Source organism: Gavia stellata, unplaced genomic scaffold (genome assembly GCF_030936135.1).
Source record: "Gavia stellata isolate bGavSte3 unplaced genomic scaffold, bGavSte3.hap2 HAP2_SCAFFOLD_34, whole genome shotgun sequence".
NCBI classification, from domain to species: domain Eukaryota; kingdom Metazoa; phylum Chordata; class Aves; order Gaviiformes; family Gaviidae; genus Gavia; species Gavia stellata.
This window is the reverse complement of record NW_026776320.1, coordinates 4,545,945-4,571,758: the sequence shown is the minus strand read 5'-3', so window position 1 is coordinate 4,571,758 and position 25,814 is coordinate 4,545,945. Positions and strand designations below refer to the sequence as shown.

Genomic DNA, 25,814 nt, shown 5'->3' with positions numbered 1-25,814 from the left:
GCACTGACAACACACTGTCAGATTTTTTCCGCTACGATGGAAGTGTCACCTTTCAGAAATACAGTTCAACAGTACTTGCCTGTCCAGATACTTATTTTTCCAGAACAAGTTTCTTCCTACGAAACAGCACTTTACAATGTAGACTAAGCTAAGAATGGTGTGGTATTGTGTGGATCTTTGTGCAATATAGCTGTTTGGTGACTACTGTGTGATTTGCAAAGCTTCATGCAGGTGTGAATCATGTAGACACTTTTTAGATGTCTAAAGCTTGAACAAAAAGGCCTTGTTTAAACACATTCTGACATTAAAAAGGCAAATTAGGAAAATATGTCAGGAGACAAATTGGCTACTCCATCTAGTGAATTGGCTAAATTACAACGGCCTTTGCAATCTTCCCTATTGGCTTTAGAAACTAACCAGTGGCTGTTGTCAAACATATTACCAAAATGGGAAAAGGTCAATGTGGAAGACCATGAATTTCGTTGTAGATGCACTCGGTGTGGCCCAAGATAACCTGTCTTTGGTTCTCAGTTGTATCCAGGCTCAACTGTGGGCGCAATCAGTGGCCGCTTCAATCATAAGAGAGGGTGAAGAAGGCAATCTCCCCACCGAGATTCGGAAAATAATTTGAGATAGTGCCACTGATTTAGAGAAAAAACTCCAGTCCTGGTGGAATTTGGTAAACTTTACCCACGATCCCATCACAAGTACAGCCACAACTTTTGTATTAACTAGACATAATGCTTCAATATATTCCATCTACCCTGTTATTGCATTAGGATTGAATCACAATGGAACCATACTCTATCCATTTGAGCATAGAGTATGGGCCCAAGAAGTGGGACAGAAATGGCAAACTGTGGATTTGGATTCTTGTATTGTACGAGAACAACAAGGGTTCATCTGTGAAGGTAATGCAATCAGAGGTCAGGATATCTGTTTAGATACTGAACAAAATCATTTTGAGTCATTTTGAAACTCGCCCTGACGAAAACCCTGAAACACTGCTTATATAGATGTATGGGTAACGGCTGTGTATGTTTGAGAACAGCTTGTGATTTTATATCCGTAGATGATGTAGTTATACATACTAGGAATCACTCCAATTTTTGTGTTTGCAATTTCACTGAAATCACGGGATGTGATTTTTCTTACTTGGCTCCAGTCACATCTCACCAGCTCTTGCAATCGAATTATACATGAACTCAGGAACTGTTGCCTGCACCCATTGGAATGAATCTCACTTTAGTGAAACAATTGCTACAACAACCAGGATTTAATCAAAATTTTGAAAAAGGTCAAGGGAAACAGACACAGAACTTTAATAACTGTTCATCACAATGTGGAAGAAATACACTGTGTTTTAGAGAGGGTGGAAAAGGTGCAGAACATAAATGGTGGGACACTCTTTTCGGATGGTCACCTACTGCTACAGGCATCCTAAATGAGTTATGCCACCCCATCGTTATTCTCCTGATACTGATTTTGATCAGTCTTGTTTTCTCAGTAATACTACATATCATAAATTGGAGGATGATGACTCGATTAACTCGTTTGGCATCTATACTTGATGCACATAATCTGCTTAACTGATTAAAATGAACGTATTGAAATAATTTTCAAAACTTTCACAGGGGGGAACTTTTGTAAATACTCTGATTTTTAAAAAAAATAATCAAGAATTAATCATATAGAAAGGTTAAATTTGATTAATCAATAAAATAATAAAATACAAATGCATATGTTAGGATTGTTCCGTTAGAAACAATAACCATAGGAACCTCACCAGGGAGTCGCTGTTCCATACTAAGGAACTAACAGTAATGAGATGGAACGATGAAGAACTGAATAGAAAAGTCTGGTTTGAGTCCCGTGACAATGTGACCTGATATGCACCAATGATGCTGCTTGGAAAATTCCTTACCTTTCCCATCTTGATTCAAATATCAAGAATGCCAATCAACAGATATTAATAGAAGTAACCATTGATTATTTTAAGGATGGATATTGATAGAATAGTATAATCCAGAGAGCGATTAATAAAAATTAAATTTTATATATTCTGTATGAAGGTAACGAGGTATGACTTATCTGTGATTTCATCATAAACTAACTGCTGAACAATGTAGCACTGTGAATAGGCAGGATTTGCTTGTCAAGAGAATGATAAGTTGTAGACCTGGTCAGGAAACCGAGGAAAACTTAAGAAGATTCCAAGAATGGAATTTTGCAACCAACCTGAGCAAAGATGGCGTTCAACTAAAGGACACCATGAGGAAGACTATGGACGACCACCAGAGGACCTTAGACGACCACCTGTGTACCTGAAGGCCCATGCCTCACGAGCTTTTACATATATTAACGAGTTCTCGGAAATCGTATGAATATGTTAATTGTTTCCTGGAAATATGATGAATATGTATACTTTGATTGTGTATAACTTTTGTAGCAGAGAAACTAGGCACGCACACGTGGTGGAGTGATCCCCTGTGCGTCCAGCGCTGCAATAAAGAAGTGCCTGCTCACCTACATGCAGTGTATACATGAGTTTTTATATTGCAGATTTGTAACAAACTGGTATTATTTTTCAGCTCACTATGAAAGGGAGGAAAGATTTTTTGCCACAATACTTCCTTGCAGATAAGGATAACCTGAATGAAAATATTTTTATTTGCTCAACATGACCTTTTGTTTTGAATCAGAACAACAATAAGCTCTGTTGCTCAGAAATAGGGCTTCTGGGGCTAGAAGCCAAATTCTCGTACAGATTCCCCTGGGCTGACCCCACCACTGCTGAGTACAACACGTCACCTCTGGGAGGTGGATGCACTTACACATACAGCAACAGCTCTGCAGAAGCTGGGTTTAAGAGCCCTTACTCCCGCCTTCTCTCTACCCCACGCACCTCCCTCCACCACACTGACACAGCCATTGCAACGCCACACAGGGAACCCGAACGGGGAACCGACCTGGTGGAAACAAGAACCTGAAAGAAGCTGCACGTTCTTCCTCAGCATGTCACGTACTTGAGACTGCTTCTGAACATAGGCTTAATTACAGCAAAAACCTTTCAACTGACAGAAATTGGGTCCTACCACACCAGCTCAGGTAGGTTCCCGAGACTGTCATCGTGATGGCTGCCGCAATACAAGATGAACACTCATACATGTCGTTAGCCATTGGATTTTCAGGTGCTTCTCCCAGGATCAACAGCATAAAACTCAAAAATTGTTCCAGAGCAAAGGTGCACATATTTTTTGAGAAGATTACTTTGATCTAAACCATTTACTGAGCTCACTGCAAATGCAATGCTCAGCGCTCCCACTTATTTGAGTCTGTATCCAAACAAATGCTTTTAAAGTACACAGAAAGATAGGGAAAAATATGGGAGAAGCATTTGTTTGAGGTCTACCCTACGTGAAGTCTAATGTGCAAGGAAGGTAAGACTGTTTTTGTTTTTTTTTTTTAAAGACCGGCATACCTCTGCTGCTCCTGAGGCAAAGGAGATTGTCAGAAAACAGCTGCCAAAACACAGTGCAATGACCGGAATAGGAACAGGAGGAACTCAAAATGACAGGAAGCAGAATGTGCAAGACAATCTCAAACGGCGGAAGGTGCCCAAGTTAGTAAGTTCCTCAGAAACTTGTTGTCTAGGTGCAGAAAAACTAAAAAAGATCTATCCTGAGAAAGAGATATGTAGAGATATGAATCAAAGGGGTATATTTGTAGAAGATCAAAGAGGAGTACTATCTTGTTCTTGTCTGTTTGCCATTTGCATGAAGGGATACTGGGGTTTGGACACGGAATTTTCCCTGCAAACAAGACCTTGACTGAATTTCTCCGTCCTTCTGGCAGATCCAGGTAGCTGTTTCAGGAGCACAGCGGCAGAGGGAGGGGGAAGAGGAAAAGGAGAGGAATGCTTTTTAAGGGTAACCACATCGTAGCTGTCAAGTTTTTAAAAGGTAATGTGCATGGTGACTGCATAAACTGCCATATGATCCATCCAGCTGTGCCAAATGCGAGGTAATAGGTAAAAAAACTCTCACGCACTCCCCAGATTTGCTGCCAACCTTGACCAACCTTGACTGTATACCTTTTATGACTCATGATGCCCCAAATATGTCTCAATTTCTGATGATTTTTTGGGGGCAGGATCTTAGAGACACGTTGCTGAGCAAAAGAGTTGCTGCTCATAAGGTATTTTATAAACCCAGTAGAATAGCATGGGAAAGACCCCAACAGTAGTAGGTGATATATTATGCTTCTGAAAAAGTAGTTTTTTCCTCTTGATGATGTTTGAAAAATCCACATATCACTTTTCTCACTGAACGTAGCCGAAGCCAATACTGTCAGAGCAGGAGCGGGGAGTGGGGGAAGGACAGAGACAGAAAGTCTGATCAGTGTGTGCTGGTCCACAACAGAAGAAGGAACCAACTACTCAATAGTTCTCCTAGTTTCAAGAAGGATTAGGTCTTACTGGAAAAACCTCACAAATGGGTGAAGCATTGCCACCAAACCAGAATTCTCCTCTTTGATTCACAATGAGCACAGGAGGTTGTGAAGAAAGCAGTGAAACACAGAAAGTGCTGTCGATTGACTTTAAAAACCCTCCCACGAATGGGACAATAATAGTACTTTATAAGCTTGGTCATAGTAATAATTTTTGAAGAGGGTACTGAACAGCATGGGGCAAAAGAAGGATGGGAAAGGACAGTCCAGTTAGGAGACATGTTCTCAGCTGTCTCTCAGACCCCCAGATAGATACGAGGCTAGCAAGACATGCGACAAACACTGAAAGTATCCTGAAAAAGGCAGGTTTTAAAAAGCGTTAAACTGAAAAGATGAAACCAAAAGAAAACCAAACCGAAAAACCAAAACCACACTCCCCAAACCAGAGCAATTGCACACGATGGAGGTGCTCCCACCGCATACAGAGAAATCTAAGCTACTCATCTCAACACAATTTATGAAACATTCTCATAATCAAGCAATACAGGAAATTCCTTCCACGAACGGGGAAGACAGTCTAAGCTCTCAGTAACTATGGTATTGGCAGATTCACGTCCCACCAAGCCAACTCATGCCAAAACAAACAAACAAATCCAAAACAAAAAACACCACATGGAAAACAAACCAAGACATTCCCAAGCACCCCAGTCTTCCATGTTCCCCTCACTGCACTTCTATGAAACATCTCACAAATCAAAGAAAGTTAGCAGAATAATGCTCTTCATCTAGTACAGAATATTTCTTTAACTTTTTTAACAGTATATGAAGATGTCCAAGACTTAAAAGCATTACATTTTGAACTACACAGTGCCTAAAGAGCACAGAAATAAGAAAACTCTCTTTCTAGAGTAATTTCTACGCTGCAAAGCTAGGAACCAATTTTTTTAGCAGTGCAGTAAATGTCGAGAATGTATCAGACTGTAAACGTTGCCAAATGCCACTGAAAACACTTAGGACACCACTTTCTGTTATTGCTATTCAGTGTATATTCATTCTGTCACATAATTACCATCTGGAGAATTCAGAGACTTACATTTATATAATTTCATAGTCTTTCATGCGACTATTTAAAGGAACCACCAGACAAAAATACAAAGAGACTGTCTCTTCTATTTTTAATCACTTTCAAAAAAATTAACAAGTTATGCTTTGCAAGGCAGTTAAATAAAGAAATTAGAATGAGTGCCTAATACTGAGCCCCTTCTATACAAATGATTCAACTAAACATGAGTACGGGTGAAATGCTTTCAGTACTGCACATACTAAGAATTCCTTCCTACATTACAGAAACACACATCTAGACTCATCCTTATACTGAATGGCTTTTACACAGATGAAAACACCAGTACAACAACAGGGCACAACATGAGCTTTGAAAAAGGAAAACAAAGACAAAACTAACACTGACAAAGAAAGGTATAAGATGAAAAATACCAGGTTAGATCTTGCAGTGTAGTATTTTTCTTCTGAATTGTCCAAAAATCACTCCTGCCAGGCTGTTTGTTAGACAGAGATCAAGACACTCAAGTTATTTACATTGTGACTGAAAGCCACGTAGACACAAAGGGAAAGTTTCTTGCTAAAACAAAAGTTGTTAGTTGAAACTCAAACCATGTTAAGCCAGTTCTGGGGATGGAGGTAAAACACAGCGAAGGGTACGGTCACATTACCAGACACTACCGAGTCACACCAAAAGAATGGATTATTGTTCACCACCTGAGCTGTGGCAATGAGCGACAAACTGCCTCAGTTAGAGGCAAGTATGTGCCAGTTCCACATCTCCAGGCACCACCACCAGTAACTCCTCATGCTGCAGCGGTCCACTCCTTTGGCTTATAAACATCAAATTTAAGCATGCTTTAGGGAGACAGAAGCAAAAGGGTCAGAAGAACTGCTGTAAGGAAAAGGGATCCACACTGTTAGTGCTGGAGGAACAGACAGGCACCTCTTGCTCCCGCTTGCATTTAAAAGAGCGTGTAGGTTGTTACAAACTTCTCCCTCAGCCTGCTTTGTGCTAAGGCTCTTTGCTGGAGCAGCCATTCTGTGAACAGAGCTCTAGTTCGCATTTGACATGCCACTTTAAATTGTCCATCGGTTCTATATCTAATGACAAAATACAGTTTTTCTTTGGTCTCTAGACCCAACATCATCATTTTCAAAATCATTGCTCTGTTTTATCTGGAAAGGACAGATCAGGACTGCATGCTTCATTCTGATAGGAGCAGTGGACCAGTTAATTGCCCTCTTCAGAAAGATCCAAACAAGCAATCAGGGATCTTCCCTACAGGCAGGGAGATGAGGCAAGTTCTTTGGACAGGTTTCAAATACCCAAACTCCAACAGGAGCAGACCATACTAAGAGATTTCCTTATCAGCAGAATTAATCTGGATCCTTCAAGTCCCTTCTTGGAGCAGCAAGGGCTTCTGCCATTCCAAAGTGCAAAGGCCCTGATTGCTAACCCACAAGGTAGGAAAAGGCTCTGCTCCTCCCTCCCAACAACACCGGACAAAGAAGTGCTCTCCAAAGTGGTGCTTTAGTCCCTGCAGAAAATCCCTCTCCCCGGTTTAGCAACTCAGGTTCCTAAGGTGCAAGGAAAACACGTCTCTGCCCCATGAAGCTGTCCGCTAACTGGTTTGGTTTGGTCAGTAACTGATAAAGCAAGAAAGAAACAGAAAAAGTATTTTTAAAACTTCAGCTTCTTCCTTAACATCTCTTTGCAATTATGATTCTGTGTCTGTAGAAATAAATGACATTCTTAAGGAGCCAAGCATTATAATTTGAACTACACGATGCTACTAATTGTATTTTCTTTATAATCCAGACAATGCAACAGGGGAGCAAAGCCAGGATAACTTGGAATCAGTTCAAAAATCTTTTGGAGTTAACTGATGAGTTTATGGTGAAACACTGACTTCATTACCATGTTTAAGAAACACTTGTATAACCAGGGCTCCGAAATGATGTTGGTATGCAGTCATGTCAAGGTCTAAATAACGTATCTGAAACAATTGCATAAGTCCTACGTGAGATGTGGTAAGCTATTCTCCTCTGTCTCCAACGGGCACTAGAACCTGCAGACTACCTGTCCAGCCATTGCTGAGGAAGAGCAAGATCACATACAAACTCATACACCCAGAGCCAGCTGACCCACTACCAAAGGACAAGGCACCGGGAAGGAGATTTTAGTACAACGACAGAGCAGTACAAGGAAACCTACACCAGAAATCCCACTCACATGTAGTTTGTAGCCTTCAGAAGAGGAATTACATTCCCAGCTACACACCCTTCCCAAAACCAACTCAGAGCAAAGCCAATGTCCCTCCCACCTATGCACTAAGCCAACTTTTTCACCTCAACACCTGCCTTAGAAAAACAAAGAGAACACAGAAGTCTGCAGTAAGGAAGCAAAGGAGTGTCTTTTTTATCCAGGAATGTGAAGAAACTGCCCAAGTGCACAAGTGTGGAAAGCAACAGTCTCCACAGAAGAGAGGAAGCTGCTGCAATCGTGTGCGTGAGGCAGCACAGACACCTTTTCCCTCACTGCTTGAGTTCTCACACCCCTTGTACTGACAGGTCCGTAGGATGAAAACATTGGCAACACACCTTCACAGAATACATCAACTGCCAGACTCGGCGTGGCTCAAGTGTCAATACAAGCACAAGGGAGAGAAACATTTGAATATGCACATGCATTCTACAATTAAAAAAATAACTCTATAATTAAAGGGAATGATATACTTGGCAATGAGGTAAAAAGCATAGGGGAAACCCACAAGACCAAGGGCTGTTGCTTAGCACATACATCACACCTGGCAGAGCCCACAAATAAGGGGTCTTGCTGCATATAGTGCAATGGCACCAAAAGATCCAGGACCAATATGTTACTTGTCAGAAAAATCACTACCAACTTCAGTAGCACTAAGGAGGTATGCTACACATCTTGGATTTCTCCTCCTCCACAGACATTTGCAGGGAATAATGTGCAGAGCATAGCCCACGCTGCTTGCAACTCACGAACTCACGATGTGGCTCCGTCTCTTCCCTCAAGGGTGGACCAAATTTTACTTGACCAACTACAGAGGAGAAAAGGAAAACAAGAATCGAAGTTGGACTGTAATTAGACCCAATTCAGCTCCAAAGGCTAACCAAAAAGGCAAATCCAGTTTAATGAGTGCATCACAGCCCCACTGATGGAAACTTCTGACACAGGCACACCCCCAACTTGTGCCTGCTGGAAACTAAGGGGCACAGAAAGTACTCTTCTGTCACAAAGGCAGCACGATCGCCACTTGCCCCACCCGCTCATTAGGAAGGATGAGGAAAACCATTCAGCAAACAAGGCCGTCAAGTGCCCTCTTTAGAGCACCAATACAGATGTAATTTAGAGAAAACACGTTCTTTGGGGCGATTCAATAGCACTAAAGAGCCGTGAATGAAGTTTGGAGAGAGCTTATCGCATCTTCTAGGAAAGCTCTTTGGCAGACGCTCTTTAACACTCCTTCCCACAATTTTAGCTTCAGAAAAGACAACTAAAGCTCCAAGGATTGCTCTGATTTAATTCAAGCAAAAGAATGACCACAGTTTGGGGGATGGAGTCTGCTTTTAATGGCCAGCGATCAACCACCTCCTTTCCTGGTTTCTAAAGGACTGTTTCAGTTCAAAAGCAAAAACCACAACAAGAGACTAATTTAAGGCAGAAAAATCTTCCTCTGCCATTCTGCTACCTAGCACAATCTGGCATCACTCCGAATATCCCTGCTGCAGTGGCGTATGAAGCGATACCAAACAGCTCTCAGAAGAGCTCAGGTTGCGTCCTGTTCAGTTAAGATGAAGCAATAGTGAGATTTGCTGAAGTGCTGACAAAAAGGGGCATTCAAATGTTTTACACTAATGTTTCTTTTGCATAGTCATCTAGAAACTATATCCGTAAGTGAAACAGCGTAAGTTTTTCTTTTCCTGAATATCACTAAAACTGTTTCTATATACGTCAGCTATGCAGAATACGAGTTGAAATAAGTTAATATCAATGATTATTTTAAGAATAGTTAATGTTGTCATAGTACACATGCCTACAGTTTATTTCAGAGCGTGTCTTTTCTCCTCTCCCATTTCTAATTGTCAAATGAATCCTATGAGGCACTACCAGAGGCTAGAAGTGAACAATAAAATACTTCAATTCCAAAATATATTCACTTTAAAGCCAGTATTGTGTACCTGGTTTTTAGCAGGTTTCTTTAGCATAATAGCAACAAAGACAGACAGAAATCAAGCGGAAGCTAAAAATAAAGATTGCATGTACTTTTTAGTACATGAAAGTTAGAATTATTTGGAGACATTTTATCTGTAGAGTGTCTTTAACTTCAAGACAAGGGTTTTTAAAACACTGGATTTGAGCAAGTAAAGACAATGCTGGCCGGCATTTGTCTTTGCTCAGATAACATTTCCTTTTTGGCCTCTCAGTTTAACGGTATTGATAGTTGGAAAGTCTTCACTAACATACAGTTAAGTATGAAGACAGGATGCAGTAACAGAATATCTGTTTTCTCTTGTTTATGAAACACTTCAGTCCTGCACCGCTTATCACCTTCCATAAGCGTGCTGTTTCTTCCCAGCTGTTAAAGCAGAAAGTCAGAAACTTTGTCTTTGACAAAACCGTAGGTGAAATGGAGTTTCAGAGTATTCCAAGAGAGAAAATAGAATCTGCAAGAAACACATACCAAACTGCTTGACAAAAACAACTACAGGATCGTTCTCTCCTTCTCATAAGAAAGCAAATGAGGAACAAAAGAACAAGTTCTGCAGAGGTAGAACACGATTTTTATGAATGCTTGCTTTGCAGATGAATGGAAACATAATTCCACAAAGAAACAGAAAGCACAATGCACGCCAGAACTCGGGACTGGAGAAGCAGTCCACACAAACTGCTGCAAAATTGTTGAAGGACAACCGCAAACAAAATTTTAAAGTGTTTTCATCTCTTTCTCTTTGAGTGTCTCTCCCCCAAATATAATGAGTTTTGCTAAGGGCCTGTACGTGTGACAGAGCAGCACAACCAAAAGTAAAAGCAACCCTTGAGCCTGTTCCCAGATCACAAAACATTCTGTGGCTCAAGAAATCATAAGCATTTAGTTTTGTCGGCAAACGAAAACTTAATCTGAGTCTGTGATTAAAATGTATTCCCACCTCAGGATCATCGTCATCAAAATCACGGTAAGTGGAATGCTCAGAATTATTCATTTTATCCAAAAGTTCAATAGCAAGACTTGGATTTAATGGCTGGGTAACAAAAAGGATGCTGAAAGACAGAAGGAAAAACACAGATTAAAATTCCAACCACTCATATTAAGCATATTTTAATTTTAGAACTTAAAAAAAATCCCATACATAAATTTATACCTGTAGTAACTTTTCAGCTGTCGGTCCTTTTTTAGGATTTTTTCCTAAGTACCATTTTCACAGAATGATGGAAACTATTGGACCTGTAAAAGGAAGTGGTAGTCGTGAGAATCAATTGCCCAGTGAACTACATGATCATTATCTACTGAAACAGAAAAGTACTTGCCATTTCATTTTGTCCTTTAATTCAGGAGGCTGGAAGTTGCTTTCCATCATTAGCAGAAGCGCTCTAAAAAATCCAACAGTATTTCTGTGGGTTACATGGCAGTACATATCTGACATGAATTTTGAAGACATTGTTTAGTTGGCAGGAAGAAGTCCATCCATTTAAGAGATGCTACCAGGACAACATGATGCATTTATGCAGCAAAAGGAGTTGTCACAATTTCTATCACGTACATCCAGAACACTTACAACCCACTACCCTTGCAGTACCCCCAAACACCACAAGCACCCATGTAGCCACTACTCCAGGTGGATGATTTGGGGAGCTGTACTTACACACCGCGCTTTAACCCCTTGCTAACCTCACTGGATGTAGGTCAAACATTGGATGGAGACTGAAGCTCAGCAAGCTCTATAGCAGTTATTCCAGATGCCCACAGATCACAGAGGTGGTTATAGCCACCTTTTCTTCCTACTGCAGCAACTTCTGGCACCATCCTAAAGGGTAAAAGACATTTTTAGATAAAATTCTCGCCCCAAATCAAACATTCTTCTGTACGCAGCAGTTTACTACTCTTTTTCCTAAAGCTCTCAACCTGTAACCTCACAGCATATACACTTACAGATGTGGATATAGACACATGCGTGCATGTGTGCGCGTGTGTGTGTAAAAAGTTACGTAATGTATCCATGAAGTTCTCCTCAATCACATTCTAGTAACTAACAGGCAGTTTCCAAAACAGCTATTTAGGCTGTGGGACAACAGGAGGAAAATGTGTGCTCTAGGTTTGTCCACGCTAGCAACACCCACCTCTGCTGGCATCTACACCTCTGGCATGAAGTGCAGAATGGTTTGCCTTGCTGTGCCACCAAAGACCAATTTCTTCACACTGTTTCAAAGGTGGCAGCAGAGCCAAAGGGGCTTTGTTCTGGTCTGCGGCTGCTAGTTTATTTTGGTCCCAAATAAACCACATCCGATGTCAGCGATGGGTAGTGTGCCAATGTAGACAAGGGCTTAGGAAGAGCTCCATCCTTTAAAGCCTGCCTGTAACATCGGGAAGTTTGGGGATGGCGGAGGTGGTTAAGGGGTAATAGAGTTATTCACAAGCTTGCAAATTATTACTCAAAACATAGTTGGAAGGCTGACAACTCACGTCCTTACCAGTCCGTTCTCCCCCCGCCTCGGTTAAGTAACATGTTTCAGTTTGAATATACAGACTGTGCATTACTGGCATTATCAGAATCATTTCAAGCACAGTGTTTTGTATTTTTATGAAGGTGGTTTCTAAAGTAGATGTGAAATAACATCTTTACATGTGTTCTCTAGTTCTTTGTAACACCAGGCGTGCAGAAACATCACGGGCGTGGCCGCTGCCGCTGCGGGCGTGGCCGCCCCGGCGCCACGCCCCTGGTGCCCGGGGGGAGCCTGGGGACGCGGCCGCCGGGTCGGGGTTTGTCGTCCCCTCCGCTGTTGCGCCCTGTGCTGCGGGGGGGCGGGGGGGGCGGTGGATTGGGGGATGTTTGCCCCCCGCGGTGTGCGCCGGCAGCCTCGTCCCTGCCCGGCTGGGAGCGGCACCGGCGGCAGCCCGAGGTGCTGGGGCGGCGGGCAGGGCTGGCCCCTAGATCTTCAGACGGGGCTCGGTGCTGGCGGGGGAACCGCATAAATAAAGTCGGTCTGGTCTGGCGGCGGGCTGGACGGTGAAAACCCACCCGAGAGGGGACGAGCGGGCGCTGGGCAGCCGGTGTCCGCGCCCACCACTTGATGCTTCGCTGGGTTTCGGTTGCCGTTGGCTCTCCCGGCAGATACTCCGGCCTCGGAGCGCAGTGCCAGATGGCTGTGGGGTCATTAAATTACTGAAGAGCTGCACAGATCCACGGGCGCCTCTTTGTGCAGGAAATAAATAAACAAACAGATAATGTTCCGGACTGGAACTATTAGCCTAACGAAGTCAAGGCAGTTCCAGTGCTTAAATGTGGATTACACGGCGGGAAAGCCTGTTGTTTAACCAGTCTGACACTTAATTTCTTTTTTCTCCCTCCCCCACCCCCCCTTCTTGAAAAGCGAGCGAGCGAGCTGAGTTAAACATATGGATTCCTATTGTTAAGAAGTATGGTTGCTTTCGTTTCACTAGGTCCTTGAGTGGAATTAAGACTACTCCCCTCCTCTCCTTTCCTCCCCTGCAAGGCAGACATGACCTAAAGATGAACCGAGTTTGCCTAGTGGCGGTGTTCATTTCAGTTGAAAGGAATGTTGTCAGTGCTTTCATAAATGTTAATTGAGATTTGTTTGCAGCGTTAACCAGCGGAATGCCTCAAACCAGCTAGAATGTGCGATTCTAGAATAGAACGATTATTCTAGAGAGCTGGGCTTTTGTGACATACAGACATACAGCTGTGCAGTAAGTCTTGCTGGCTCACGTTTTCTGCACTTACACTTGTTTTTCCCTCTTTCTGTCATGAAGGTTACCATTAAGGGTATCGAAAGAGAGCTCATCTGCCCAGCATGCAAGGAATTATTTACCCATCCACTGATCCTTCCTTGCCAGCACAATGTCTGTCACAAATGTGTGAAAGAAATACTCTCTGCATTTGAAGACTCTTTTGCTGATGGAGGCTCTGAATCCTCTAATCAGAGTAGCCCTCGAATTAAAAGCTCTTCTTCCAGCATGGACAGGATTAGTAGATCAGGTACGTATCGGAATTTTTGCGTGTTTTCCTTATTTTATGTGTTCGACTGACTTGAGCCGAATTGCGTCTGCATTGGTAAAATGTCTTCCCGGTACTCCTGATGCAGTTAAAGAGATGACTTAGGGATAGTGCGAGTCTTGTTCATTCTGTGGCAAGAACAATGGGAATATTTTTAAGGACAGTGCACTCTATTTCATATATAATAGATCAGTCTTTGTGGCGTCCTGTAAATCTTTGTAACCATTGTATTTGTTTATTCCTGTATTTCAGTTACATTGAGACGCAGTAGCATCATGTTCAATAGCGTCGATGTTGAGGTGTAGATTTCAGCAGTTTTATTGCCTGTCAGTGGTACTGTTGAGGTGGTTCTCTCAGGTTTCGGCCAGCCTAAATTGAGTAGTTCGACTTCCTTCTGAGCCTCTGCAGACTTTGCAAATGATGGTTTTGTCCTACCCAATTCATTACGCTTACAATAAATCATTTTCCATAGACGATGGTTATTGCACGGTTGCAGAATTGGGAGACAGATGACTGTAAGAAGACTGCGCTAACCGCCTCTTCCAGTGTGGTCTGCTCTGGAAGCTTTAAGGAGCACTCCTCATGCTCTTTGTGATGTCACACTAGAAAGATTCTTACAGCTGTTGTGTAATCCACAGATGAGTTGTTCTTTTACACAGATACATCGAAAGTACTTCTTGAAAGAAACCTCATCTTGGCTTTTAGGCTTCCTTCTGACGTAACTGTCCACTTTAAAACCGCAGTCCGCAGTGATCTGGAAGAGTCGCCCACAAGACAAACCCTAAAGCTGTGTCTTGTATTTCGTATGTTACTAACGTTCATCATCCCCTTCCCAGTTTTCAAAGCTCAAATATTTTATTTCACCCACTTCTTTTAAACAACTCTTGAGTTGTTAGTACTGGTACTCTTTCAGGATCAGTTTGATAAGCAAATGCTGTGTTTGCTGTAGCTTGGCAGGTTGAGGCTTGCATCATTTGAGGGAATCCCCAAACGAAATAGCTAGTTGTCTTCATTACAGTCCTGTTTTCTGGATATGGGGTGCACAGCCCCACAATCACTGTTTAGCTCTGCATACATTTCAGCTGCTTTCTCAGCTCTCTCTACCTGCAGCGTTATGTGAAGTTTGAACGAAGAGAGCCCACTGGTGACTGCCATCTCCCAAATCCAAGTCTAGTCCCTTTTTTCCTCAGTAAGCATGATGTTCTGTCACGGCATTGTATGCATGGACTGAAGCGGTCACCGGTTTCCGCTGCAGCTGTCCACTACGTGGTTTTACAACGTGGACATCAGGGCACCAGGTTGGGTGCCTAAGGAGTGGTGGGCGCACCGTGGGTGACCTGGCCTCCTTGTGAGAACTGTGGCTTGCCAAGCGTGGGAGTATCAGACAGGCTGTGCGTGGGGACCAGGCCCCCCATGCTGCTTTCAGCAGTGTAAGTAAGGAGGTAATCCTTAATCTTCCGTGGAAAGCTGCCCTCCAGCTTGCTCTCTGTCGGGCAGTAGAAACAGTGATCTAGCATGATGGGGTGCGCAGGCAGTGCTGTGGCACCATCCACGCTGTGCACAGAGGAGGCAGAGCTCCCTTGGGAACCTGACATTTAGATGCTACTAGATGTCACCCATACTGTTCTGTTAATGCAGTCTAGCTGTTCTGCTCAGAACCTACAGAAAAGCATGAGACCAGCCGAGTTTGAGACTGACATTTATTCATGCTCTGGTTGTGGCTTCTTAGCTGATAGTGATGCATAACTACCATGGGGTACATTTTGAAGATTTTTAAAGGAACTAGTTTCTTACAGGAGTGTTGGTTTGTTTTTTTAAAGAGACTGGAAAGGGCGTGAGAGGTAGGGAGGTTTTGGATTGTTGGGTGAAGCACCCACAGAAGAGTGACACAAGGCAAGTGTCTTTTGGATAGCATCAAAGGACACTTCAAAAAGAAATGAAGCATCAACATTTCTGATGGGAAGATCCTCACTAAATACAGATGGGACCAAATTTCACTTTCTGAAGAAGAACCAATTTCAACACTAAGAATTCAGCTTGAAGTCATACCTCTCTCTATTTACAAATTAGTTATACCAACATGCAGTCATCTCAAGGGGATCTTAAAACCATGCTCCAGCTCGAGAGAATGGTTTTTTATTTCTTTGTAAGGGGAGGCTGAGAGGATACATGTTAAGCCTAAACACTGGCTTAACCTGCTTCAGTAATACATAAAGGACTAATTTTGATAGTTGTGCCCTGTGGGTTCATGAGTGAGACATGGGGATGCACTCTCTGTTTGATAGCCTCAAGAATGTTACCCTGTAAATAGTTTTTGGGTCTGTGTGAGCCATCCCCTGGAACAGGCTCCAAAGAATCCCTAGGCTTGCGACTTGACTTGAGCCTTGGATCACTTTATTTTGGAGAAGAGGGGAAATTTGTGCATAGCTGTTTCGTAGGAGGGCAGCTTCTCTACTGTCCCCTTTTGAAATGAAAAGAGATAAGCTGTACCCTTGTGTAACCATGCAGATCTGTGGTTCCCCAGTTCAAGGTAGAGGAATCTCTCAGACATAACCGTCTCAGCATCCCCTTTGGTGTGCGGGGCTTACTTAGCAGCCCTCCTTTATCAAGGCCGTTCAGCAAGGGCCAAGTCAGCCTCTACGTATTTGGACTGAATGATTTGGCTGAGATTTCGTACTGGTGATATCTAGTTCTCTTGTTTTCCTCTTTATATTTTTATGATGCCTCTTGGGGTAAGCCAGATAAGTTTGACTCGGCCAAAGCAAACTTCAGGGAGCTCCAAGTTGGCTATATTTGTCTGGGAATAACCAGTCTCACTCTGGGAATAGACATCTTACACTTCAGCGTGTTACGAAGCTGTTGCTCTCTATGTGGGCAGCCAGTTAGCCTAAAACCAACTGGTTTCCGGAAGGTTTTGTGTTTAGTCTTTTGAAAGGCTGCGGCTTGAGTGCATGCAAAACTAGACGAAGAAGATAGGATTGGAATAGCTAAATTAACCTTACCATAGAATTAAGTTTTAGAGCAGTAGTTTGTAATGCCCCCTGAACTCAGACATTACACTACCTTGTCATGGCAAATGTATTCTCTTTGGCTTGGCAGAGTGCATATGAATTGGTATTGTACTGGTTTGGATGATGTGCTACGATAGTTTGAAATTGGTTCATAAATTCCTGTGCTTCTCCCTTTAAAATCTAAACCTCTTCTGTTTACACTCCTCCTAAATCAGGATTTGGTGTCTACACAGGCAGAAAACGTAATTCACTGACTCCTAGATCGAGTCTGTTTCCTTGTCCGGGTTGCCAGCGGGATACTGATCTCGGAGAACGTGGCATCAATGGCTTATTTCGCAACTTTACTTTGGAAACCATTGTGGAAAGATACAGACAGGCAGCCAGGGCAGCCGTTGCTATTATGTGCGATTTCTGCAAACCTCCACCTCAAGAGGCCACAAAGAGCTGCATGGACTGCAGGGCAAGCTATTGCAACGAATGTTTCAAAATACACCATCCTTGGGGAACTGTGAAAGCCCAACATAAACATGTAGGACCAACCACCAACTTCAGACCCAAGGTAAGTATCCCGTATCTTACAGAATTTGGGTTGCAGCATTTGCATATAGCTTCAGACATATCTGTGCAATGGTAGTTGCTTTTTGGGACCGTTGTTCCTTTTTTGACTATTGCTGTTATTCATTGAGTGAACCATAAGCTTTTGTTCTTGCTGACAGCATGACTGCAGTTTTGAACATGTCTGCCTGCACAGATGATTTTCCTGAAAGTTTCCTTCCCTCCTCGCACCTCCCCCCGAATCCAGCAGTCAATGACAATGGGATAGCTTATTGCATATTCTGCTGAATGACAGTCTTATGTACCAAGGTGCTAGCGAGACTGGTGTCTTTGGGCTTTTCACCATAGACTAAGATAACATTTGGGGCTTGAGAGTTGGTTTCAGAGATGGTTTGCAATTTTAGCTTAGTGTGTCCATATTTATGCTACTCACTTCTATTTTTGAGCCCTTTCCTGTCCTTTCTTGTATGTGTGTGCGTGTGTTAAAAGATGATGCTTTTAAAGCTTGACTGTTGGCACTGATGTCGTGTTCTCCTCCTTGACATGACACTGAAAAGCTTTCTCAAGAGCTTCTCTTTGGTAACATGGAGTAGATGGACCCAAATGTCTTTCAGTGCTCTGGAACGAGGCAAAGCATTTCTTTTTTTTTAAAACACACACGCACACATGTGCACAAGCACACCCACCCACCCCCACCCACCCCCTTTTAGACGGTTTTATCTGTTGCTTGAGCTTGGAGTTGAGCAGCACTTTTTTTGCCTCTTCGAGCAGTTACTTCAACGTGTTCAATTTTTGAAAGATTACTTTTAGCAAACACCAGCTTTTTCGCAATGCTGTTTAAGCTGGTACTGGAATTAACGCTCAGCATGAACAACTTGTAATTGGAGTCAGACAGAAAAAATGAAACACTGGAGCCTTTTATCTTTAAAACGACTGTGACTGGGGGTGTGGCTGCATTTCATCTGTTGCTCCAAGAGCAATGGCTATGTGGCTGATCAGAGTCTAGCTTAAATTTAAATCATTACAGTATTATGTCAACTCCTGCTTTAAGACAGTTCGTAGTTGTTTCAAGAGATGCTGGCATGGACACAGTTGAATTTGACAGCGTGGCTGTGTTATATATTGCATTTACAGCTCTGAACAGGAGTGTAGGGAGCTTGAGGCACACAAACAACTTCAGGGATTAGCAAAATGGTTGATTGCAGTATGGAGGCTACATGATGTGTACACAGACATCGCTACAGGTTTACTCACTGTGAACCTCGTGAAACTGTGTGTGTTCATCTGCTGGCTTTCACTGGCATAGACAAATATAAAAGGTGGAAGATAAACTGAATATAAAGAATCCACTGATGAAATCAGATGCTGCTGTGGGGTGATTTAGTGTTTTGATGGTTTGTTGGCCACCTCAGTTTTTGGAAGTACACCTGCATTCTCTCTGCTCTCTTTTTTTTTCAGATTTTGATGTGTCCAGAACATGAAATGGAGAGGGTAAACATGTACTGTGAAATCTGCAGAAGGCCTGTTTGTCATCTTTGTAAACTGGGTGGATGTCATGCAAACCATAGAGTAACAACCATGAGAACTGCCTACAAAACCCTTAAGGTAAAAGTAAATATTGTTGGACCTGGCCTTAAGAAGGGGAAAAGTACTGAGCTTCTGGTGTAAGGGCAAACTCCCTGTGGCAGGAAGCCAGGATGTGTGTTTAGAGGACACTGAACCAGTCATGAGGCATGCTGTTGTGCAACATCTGTTAATATAGATATTAGTGTGACATAGCGCACTTCTGAGAAACTGTATTTTCTATGAGGCGTGAAACATAACCTCTTAAAAGTCCTTCCACCTTGTTTTAGCCAACTAAAGTATAGCAGTACTGACCAATGCAAAAGGTTTAAGCAGTTTATACTTTACAATCTAGCTTTTTTCAGGTAAGTGTCCTTGTGGCTTGGATTAGCTGATACTTCAGAAGCACTCCTGAAAAATTTGCATTGGAAGTATCTGTTGGGACCTTGTATGTTTCTGAAGTTGCATAGCTGTTAATTCGCAGTACAACAGGGAAGACTTGCAAACATTGCTTTGTTGTTAAAGAATGATTGCTTCTACCTCCTCTTCTTCCTTCTCTTCCTCTCTTGCTCACAAGAAAAAAAAAAAGGGGGGGCGGGGGTGGGGGGGAAGACCAGACCAGCCTGCCTTGTGCTCTTTGGCCTCCTTGCCTGTTTGCAAGGCTTTTCCTGTACAGCTGTTAACTCTTGCAAGTCAGGAAATGCAGAGACACTCCTAAGTTCATGCTTTGAACCACTCATTCTTCTAGCAAATCTTACTACAAATGAGTTAATAACTAACGTGGCTTTTCTGTAAGTTTTAGTAACGTCCTGAAGCCTCATGTTCCTAGCCTAAGAGAAGGTGGCACTTGTGGCTGGGGAAGACTGAGCCAGCTGAGGCTGTTACCTCTTGTCCTTAGAGGCTGTTACCTCTTGTCCTTAGAGGCTGTGCCCCCAGTCCTGCCCACATCAGTGGCCTGATGTCCCTGTGCAGTCATTGCGGGTCACTGAGCAATTCTCCGCAGGGTTGCTGCTCATAACTGGTGGCAGGCTGTTGTCCTTGTAACTAGATAAAGCGAGTGCTAGCTGGATGACCTGCCTGTGCTGGTTGTCGGTTTGGGTGGGATACCCTTCTTCTGCTAGCTCGCTGTTTTGTTTTCACAGGAGAAGCTTTCAAAAGATATTGAGTACCTCATCAGTAAGGAGAGCCAGGTGAAAGCTCACATCACACAGCTGGATCTGCTGCTGAAAGAAACAGAGGTAAGAGTGTCTTCCGTGTTGTCTGGGGATAGCCCTTGCAGGGACACAGCAGAGACTCAAACTGTTTTCACTGAAGTGTTTCAAATCCTTTGGCTTTTTTCAGTTAGCCAGTAAAACAATTTCTGAACAGTTTGTGTTAGTCCTGAATCACAAATGGTAAGACCTAATCCTGACAGTGTTGGAAATATGGGCAACATACAGAGGGAAGTTAAGTTTTGGGTGCTGCTGTAAATTTAATTGAAAGAAAGCTTGTTTGATACCTTAATCAAAGAGAGGTGGGTTAGACTTACAGCTCTTGTGTATTAACGGTGCTTCACAATTTACACTGGCTGTTTGCCGCCTTGAGGATGTTGCAATAAAGTCAGAATGAAGAGTCAAATCTCCCTGCAGAAGAGTCAGAGCTGGGAGCTCACGTACAAGCTGAAAAACACAATGGCAGAAATTGCAGGAGCTCCTGGCCCTGCCTGTATCTTGATAAAGATTGTCTCTGTGCTTTGTAGTTCCTTTTATCCAGGGCACTAGTTAGAGGTGACCCTACAGTTCTGAGGGCATATGTGAGAAGCTGGGCTGGACCCCCATCTCAGTGTGGTTGGGGAAGGTGGAGGAGCACCTAGCTCTTGGGCATGAAGACTTCAGAAACTGACCTGTTTTTACAGTGCTTTTCCATGAGCTGTTTAGACACGTGCTATGCGTAACTCAAGACATAATCAGAGGAATACTTTCCTGCTCTTCGTTCTCTGTGTTGATCCAGTAAACGCTCACTAGCTTGGGTGCAGTGCTGATCACATTTTCAGTGCTGATGGGCATAACAAAGCTCATTAGTCTTGTCTGTCAAATGGATGACTAGATTGCTGTGATACCTTGAACAACTTGAGGTATGTTTCTGTAGACAGCCACAGTGCTGTGGAATCTGTCTAAAATGTCTTTTGTTCCCTCCTAGTGCAACAGTGAACGAGCTAAAGAAGAAGCATCTCAGAGCTTTGAGAAATTATCTCATGTCCTAGAAGAGAAGAAGTCCGCAGCTCTTAGGGCAATTGAAACTTCTAAGAATTTAAGGCTGGAAAAATTGCAAACGCAAGCAGAGGAATATCAAGGGCTCCTGGAAAATAATGGCCTTGTAGGATATGCTCAAGAGGTGCTTAAAGAAACTGATCCATCTTGTTTTGTTCAAACAGCAAAACAGCTTCATGACAGGTATCTTAATTATCTTCTGTTTGAAGTACAGATACTGTTCCAGGATGTCTGGTCAGTCATATTCTTTTGACACCTGCTAGCAAAGTACTGAATGCAGTACCTTGTATTGCAAAGGCTCAGAGATGGTCCCAGTACCGTTCAGTAGAAATTGCTACATTACAGTGTGCGTTAAGAAACAGCAGTCAGGAGGGGCTCTGTCCTGTGACAACACGTGGCCTTGTTCAGTAGGACTGCACTGGAAGGGTAGCCCATTCAGCTCACTGACACATTCCTTGGCTCAGAGATTGTATCGGGTATTTGCAAGTTAATCTAACAGGTCTCTTCTGGCTTTAAAGTCTTTGATCTTAATAGCTGTTCTCCATTAGCGCTTCACATCTATTTTGTTCTTTGAACATAATGCCCCAATTGTTAAAATGCTCTACCAGCTGAACGATTACCTCTTCATTATCTTTACACTGATACCTTTACACTGATGTACAAAAGACCTTAAATTTTGCATTTGAATTCTGTCTAGAGAGACAGAAATTTCTGGGAGACATCAGTAAGTACATGAAAACAGAACTTTTTATAAAGCAAAACCTAGCATTTTTAGTTTAAGGAATGCACACATGTGAATTCCCTTTTCTCTGTTCTGCCATCCCTTTGCTTCTGTGCTTTCAGAATCCAAAAAGCTACTGAATCTCTGAAGAGCTTCAGGCCAGCAGCTGAAACTACTTTTGAAGACTTTGTGGTGGACATAGCTAAGCAAGAAGAGATCCTTGGTGACTTGTCCTTCCATTCCAATGGTAAATTGCGAGAGCATCAGGTCTTTCTCAAGTTACGACTTGAAGGGCTTCTCTGGAAAGAGGCAAAACTTATGCAGGGCTGCAGCTGCAGAACTCAGTCTTGTGACTTGCATTGTCCCTTCTGTCTCTGTGATCCACAAGGCATTACCTGGCAGCAATGCTAGCTTCAGCTTTGAAAAAGAAGCTAAGATGCCGTTGCATTCAGTACCAGTTTACATTGGCTTCCAAAACATTGTAGTTAAGTAATACTAGGTCTTCCTAGAAGCTTTTTGTTAACATGACAGAAAAGAATAGGCTTTTAGATGCTTTTTTAGCTGCCAGCAAAAATAAATAATACAACTTTCAAAGTAAAAACAGAAAGTAAGGGATTTATGTAAGTGCATGAATGGAACCATCCTCATCTGTACTCTTTAACTGATTGAGTCAGATTTCTGCCCCCACCCCCACCCCCCGCAAGTGCTATAGCCACTCAACAAAGGGCTTGTATGGTTAATTCTAAAACAACAGATATCTAAATTTGAGGGTTTTTTTCTCCTGAATCTCTGGCATTCCAGGTCTAGAAATACCAGAAATCAATGAAGAGCAGAGCAGAATGTACAACAAAGCTCTGATCAGCTGGGAATGCCCTGGGAAGACAGACTCAGCTGATATCTATGTTCTTGAGTATCGTAAGCTTAATGGAGAAGAGGAGAGTGCGACGTGGCAGGAGATCAAAGTTTGCAGCAAGAGCAAAGTAATATCTGATCTTGATGATGACAGCTCCTATGCCTTTAGAGTTCGAGGATATAAAGGGTCCATCTGTAGCCCTTGGAGCCGAGAAGTTATTTTGCGTACGCCTCCAGCTCCAGGTATTGGGTTTTCTTCTGTCCACAAGGTGTTGAATCTGTGTCTGTCGGTGTTAAGAGCTGTAGGTGGTTTCCAGTAGTTCCCAGACTTCTACTCTACTGTTACCGGTTGCGTAAATGTTTAGAAGCACTGTTAACAAACAGGTTAAGTAGGTGGCATGCTGAGACCGTTTTAGCTTGCATGACGTTCCCTTAGCCTTTAAAAGTGAGAAATTCTGATGCCAGCATGACTTAAAATGTAGTTTATAAGCACAGAAGGCCAAATACTTAACTAAGAGGAAATTTTTTTGGATACTGTTTTTCAGTTTTCAGTTTTCTTTTTGATGACAAATGTGGGTACAACAGTGAACATCTCCTGCTGAACCCAGGAAGAACCTCTGTGGAAAGCAGGGCTGGATTTCCTCTACTGCTGGGATCTGAGCGCATGCAGGTCGGATGCTACACAACCCTGGATTACATCATTGGCGACACCGGGATTGCCAAAGGGAAGCACGTCTGGGCTTTTCGTGTGGAAGCCTATTCATACCTGGTGAAAGTGGGAGTTGTTTCTAGCAACCAGATACAGAAATTGTTCCATAATACCCATGATGTGACCAGCCCAAGGTAAATTGCAGACTCTTGCTCAATACATGTTTTATATAAGGAGATGGCTTTTTAAAAAATAAGTTAAGAGTGAGTCTGGTCGCAATTAGTACACAAGGTGAACCTAACTAGTGGAAAGTAGCTTGAAGGATATGCTGTAAGCAGGTTGTCCTGTTCATCCCCTGCTATTAGCAGAAAGGTGTTGTAATTATCCAGAGTCCTATTTTCATTCTTTTTGGGAAAGAAAGGAGGTTCCTATAGATGTCAAGATGTGCCAGTTAAAGCAAGAAGGTAAAAAAAAAGCATCACTTGCAAGATTGAAGCAATGTTTAATTGTCAATAGTAAGACTCTGCCTTAATTTCCTTAGCATACTAGGTTTGGCAGCCATTCAGAGGTACAATGTTCACTGTGTGTATCTGTGTATCTTTGCTGTAGCTTGCGTCACGGTGGATTCCAAGTCACTGGCTTATCCCAGGCTATACACTTGCATATGGTACTGGAGTGCTACTGATCCCAAGCCAAAGTACAGTGGACAAACCAATAAAAAGATTTCAGCTCTGAAGTATGGTTGTAGTAAGCCTGGATGTGTCTAGGAACTGCAGGCTGGGAAGCTATCTCCTGAGGACTCTTAACTTTTTCAGGAATGTAAAAAATGTATCAGCTTCCTCCTGTGTAACATACTGAAAGTGTAAGAACGCCTGTGTCTTGAGCTGCTTAAAGCCAGACGGAGGCTTTTTGCAAAGTGAGAAATTAGATCCTGATTTCCTGATTTCTTTTTCCTTATCCACACAAATACCTGGAAAACTTTGGCTGACACAAATCCAATCTCCCCCCAGACATCCCAAAAATGCAAACCTAGCTAGGGATTGTCGGCACAGAAGAATGTGTGCTTCTCCAGTGTGTCTTCATCTGGTGACAGAAGTAGGGGGCAAAAGCATGTAGACTGAACAAATCTGGCCACAAACTTTCCCCAGTAACCAGCTGGGAAACAGGGGTTCATGGAAACCTCCAGGCAGAGCACTTTAAAAAAAACCAAACCACCAAACCAAAAACTTAAACCACTACTTTTTGTGTTGTGAATTTTAAAGACAATGTAATACAGCAGTGGTGAGGAAAACTCATAGGACAACAGTCATGTTAAATGTATTTACTCGTGTCATTTAACATTATGTAAATGAAGTTAAACATACCTTGTCTGTAATCATTAGTCATAGTCGCTAAATTACTTTTCAAGTTAACTAATTTGCTCTACCTGTAGGTTCATTAATGATTACCTAGCATGAGTACATTTAGATACATCCGCTCCTTAGTAAAGCCTTCTGTGGTCTTGTCCTCGTTAGTGTTTAGCTGTTATTTATTGTCTGAAGTGGCCCAAGTGAGTGTTCTCCACCTACTAAATGCGTCTTCCCTCCTGGCTTAGGTATATTTTTACCCCACAAGGTTTTGCAGGTGACCATGTGGTGTTTCTTGTCTTACAAAAATGTTTTCTCCAGTTCACATCACTGATCCCCCTTCAGAATTTGACAAAAGCAAATGGTTGTTTTTCTGTTCTAGGTACGAGCAAGACAGTGGTCATGACAGTGGGAGTGAAGATGCCTTCTTTGACTCACCACAGCCTTTCACACTGGTCACTTTAGGCATGAAGAAGTTCTTTATCCCCACAACACCTGCTGCCCCCAAGGATCCAGCGAGCAGAATCCTTCCCCTGCCATCGTGCTTGGGCATCTGCCTCGACTGTGACAAAGGCAAGGTGGGGTTCTACGACGCAGGCCGTATGAAATGCCTTTATGAGTGCGAGGTGGACTGCTCTGGCATAATGTACCCAGCATTTGCCTTAATGGGTGGTGCAGCAGTTCATCTTGAGGAACCTGTCACAGCAAAGTACGGGGAGTACCACGACGACATCTAGTGCAGTGATCTCTTCCCATTGCTGTTCTGAGGTGGAAGACGAGAGAGAGCAGAAGAATTCTACCTTAGTTTTCACTCCTGATTAATTACATTCTGTCCACATGTTGCTTACAAGCCTCTGGGTCATGCTTTTTTTAAACAAACGGTTCAGACACGTCCCACACTAGTGGGAAATGTTCTTCCAGGAACTCTCCTGCCTTTCTTGTGATCTGTGCAATGCTTTTCTCCACAGACTTTCTTCCCAGGGGGAAGCAGGGAAGAAGTTTGACTAGCAACCAAAATTACTCTTCGGGGGTAGAAATCTACCTTTTGTGTAACGTAAATCCTTACATAGTCAGTTTTGCATTTAATGAAAT

General features: G+C 42.8%; 1 protein-coding gene across 1 annotated transcript; it reads left to right on the top strand.

Annotated features, from left to right (window-relative positions):
- The first annotated feature begins 12,138 nt into the window (after positions 1 to 12,138).
- LOC132320870 (E3 ubiquitin-protein ligase TRIM36-like) lies at positions 12,139 to 25,459 on the top strand. Its single transcript, XM_059834495.1, has 11 exons — positions 12,139 to 12,147; positions 13,545 to 13,758; positions 14,029 to 14,043; positions 17,003 to 17,346; positions 18,801 to 18,947; positions 20,048 to 20,143; positions 21,084 to 21,337; positions 21,998 to 22,122; positions 22,677 to 22,970; positions 23,273 to 23,570; positions 25,105 to 25,459. Exons 1-11 carry the CDS (start codon positions 12,139 to 12,141, stop codon positions 25,457 to 25,459), a joined length of 2,151 nt encoding a protein of 716 aa, XP_059690478.1.
- The last annotated feature ends 355 nt before the right edge of the window (positions 25,460 to 25,814 follow it).

Excerpts from the sequence above, each read along its gene's own strand:
- LOC132320870 (XM_059834495.1), top strand. Across the intron at positions 22,123-22,676 it reads CTTGTCCTTCCATTCCAATG|GTCTAGAAATACCAGAAATC; the intron begins GTAAATTGCGAG and ends CTGGCATTCCAG. Across the intron at positions 23,571-25,104 it reads CATGATGTGACCAGCCCAAG|GTACGAGCAAGACAGTGGTC; the intron begins GTAAATTGCAGA and ends TTTCTGTTCTAG.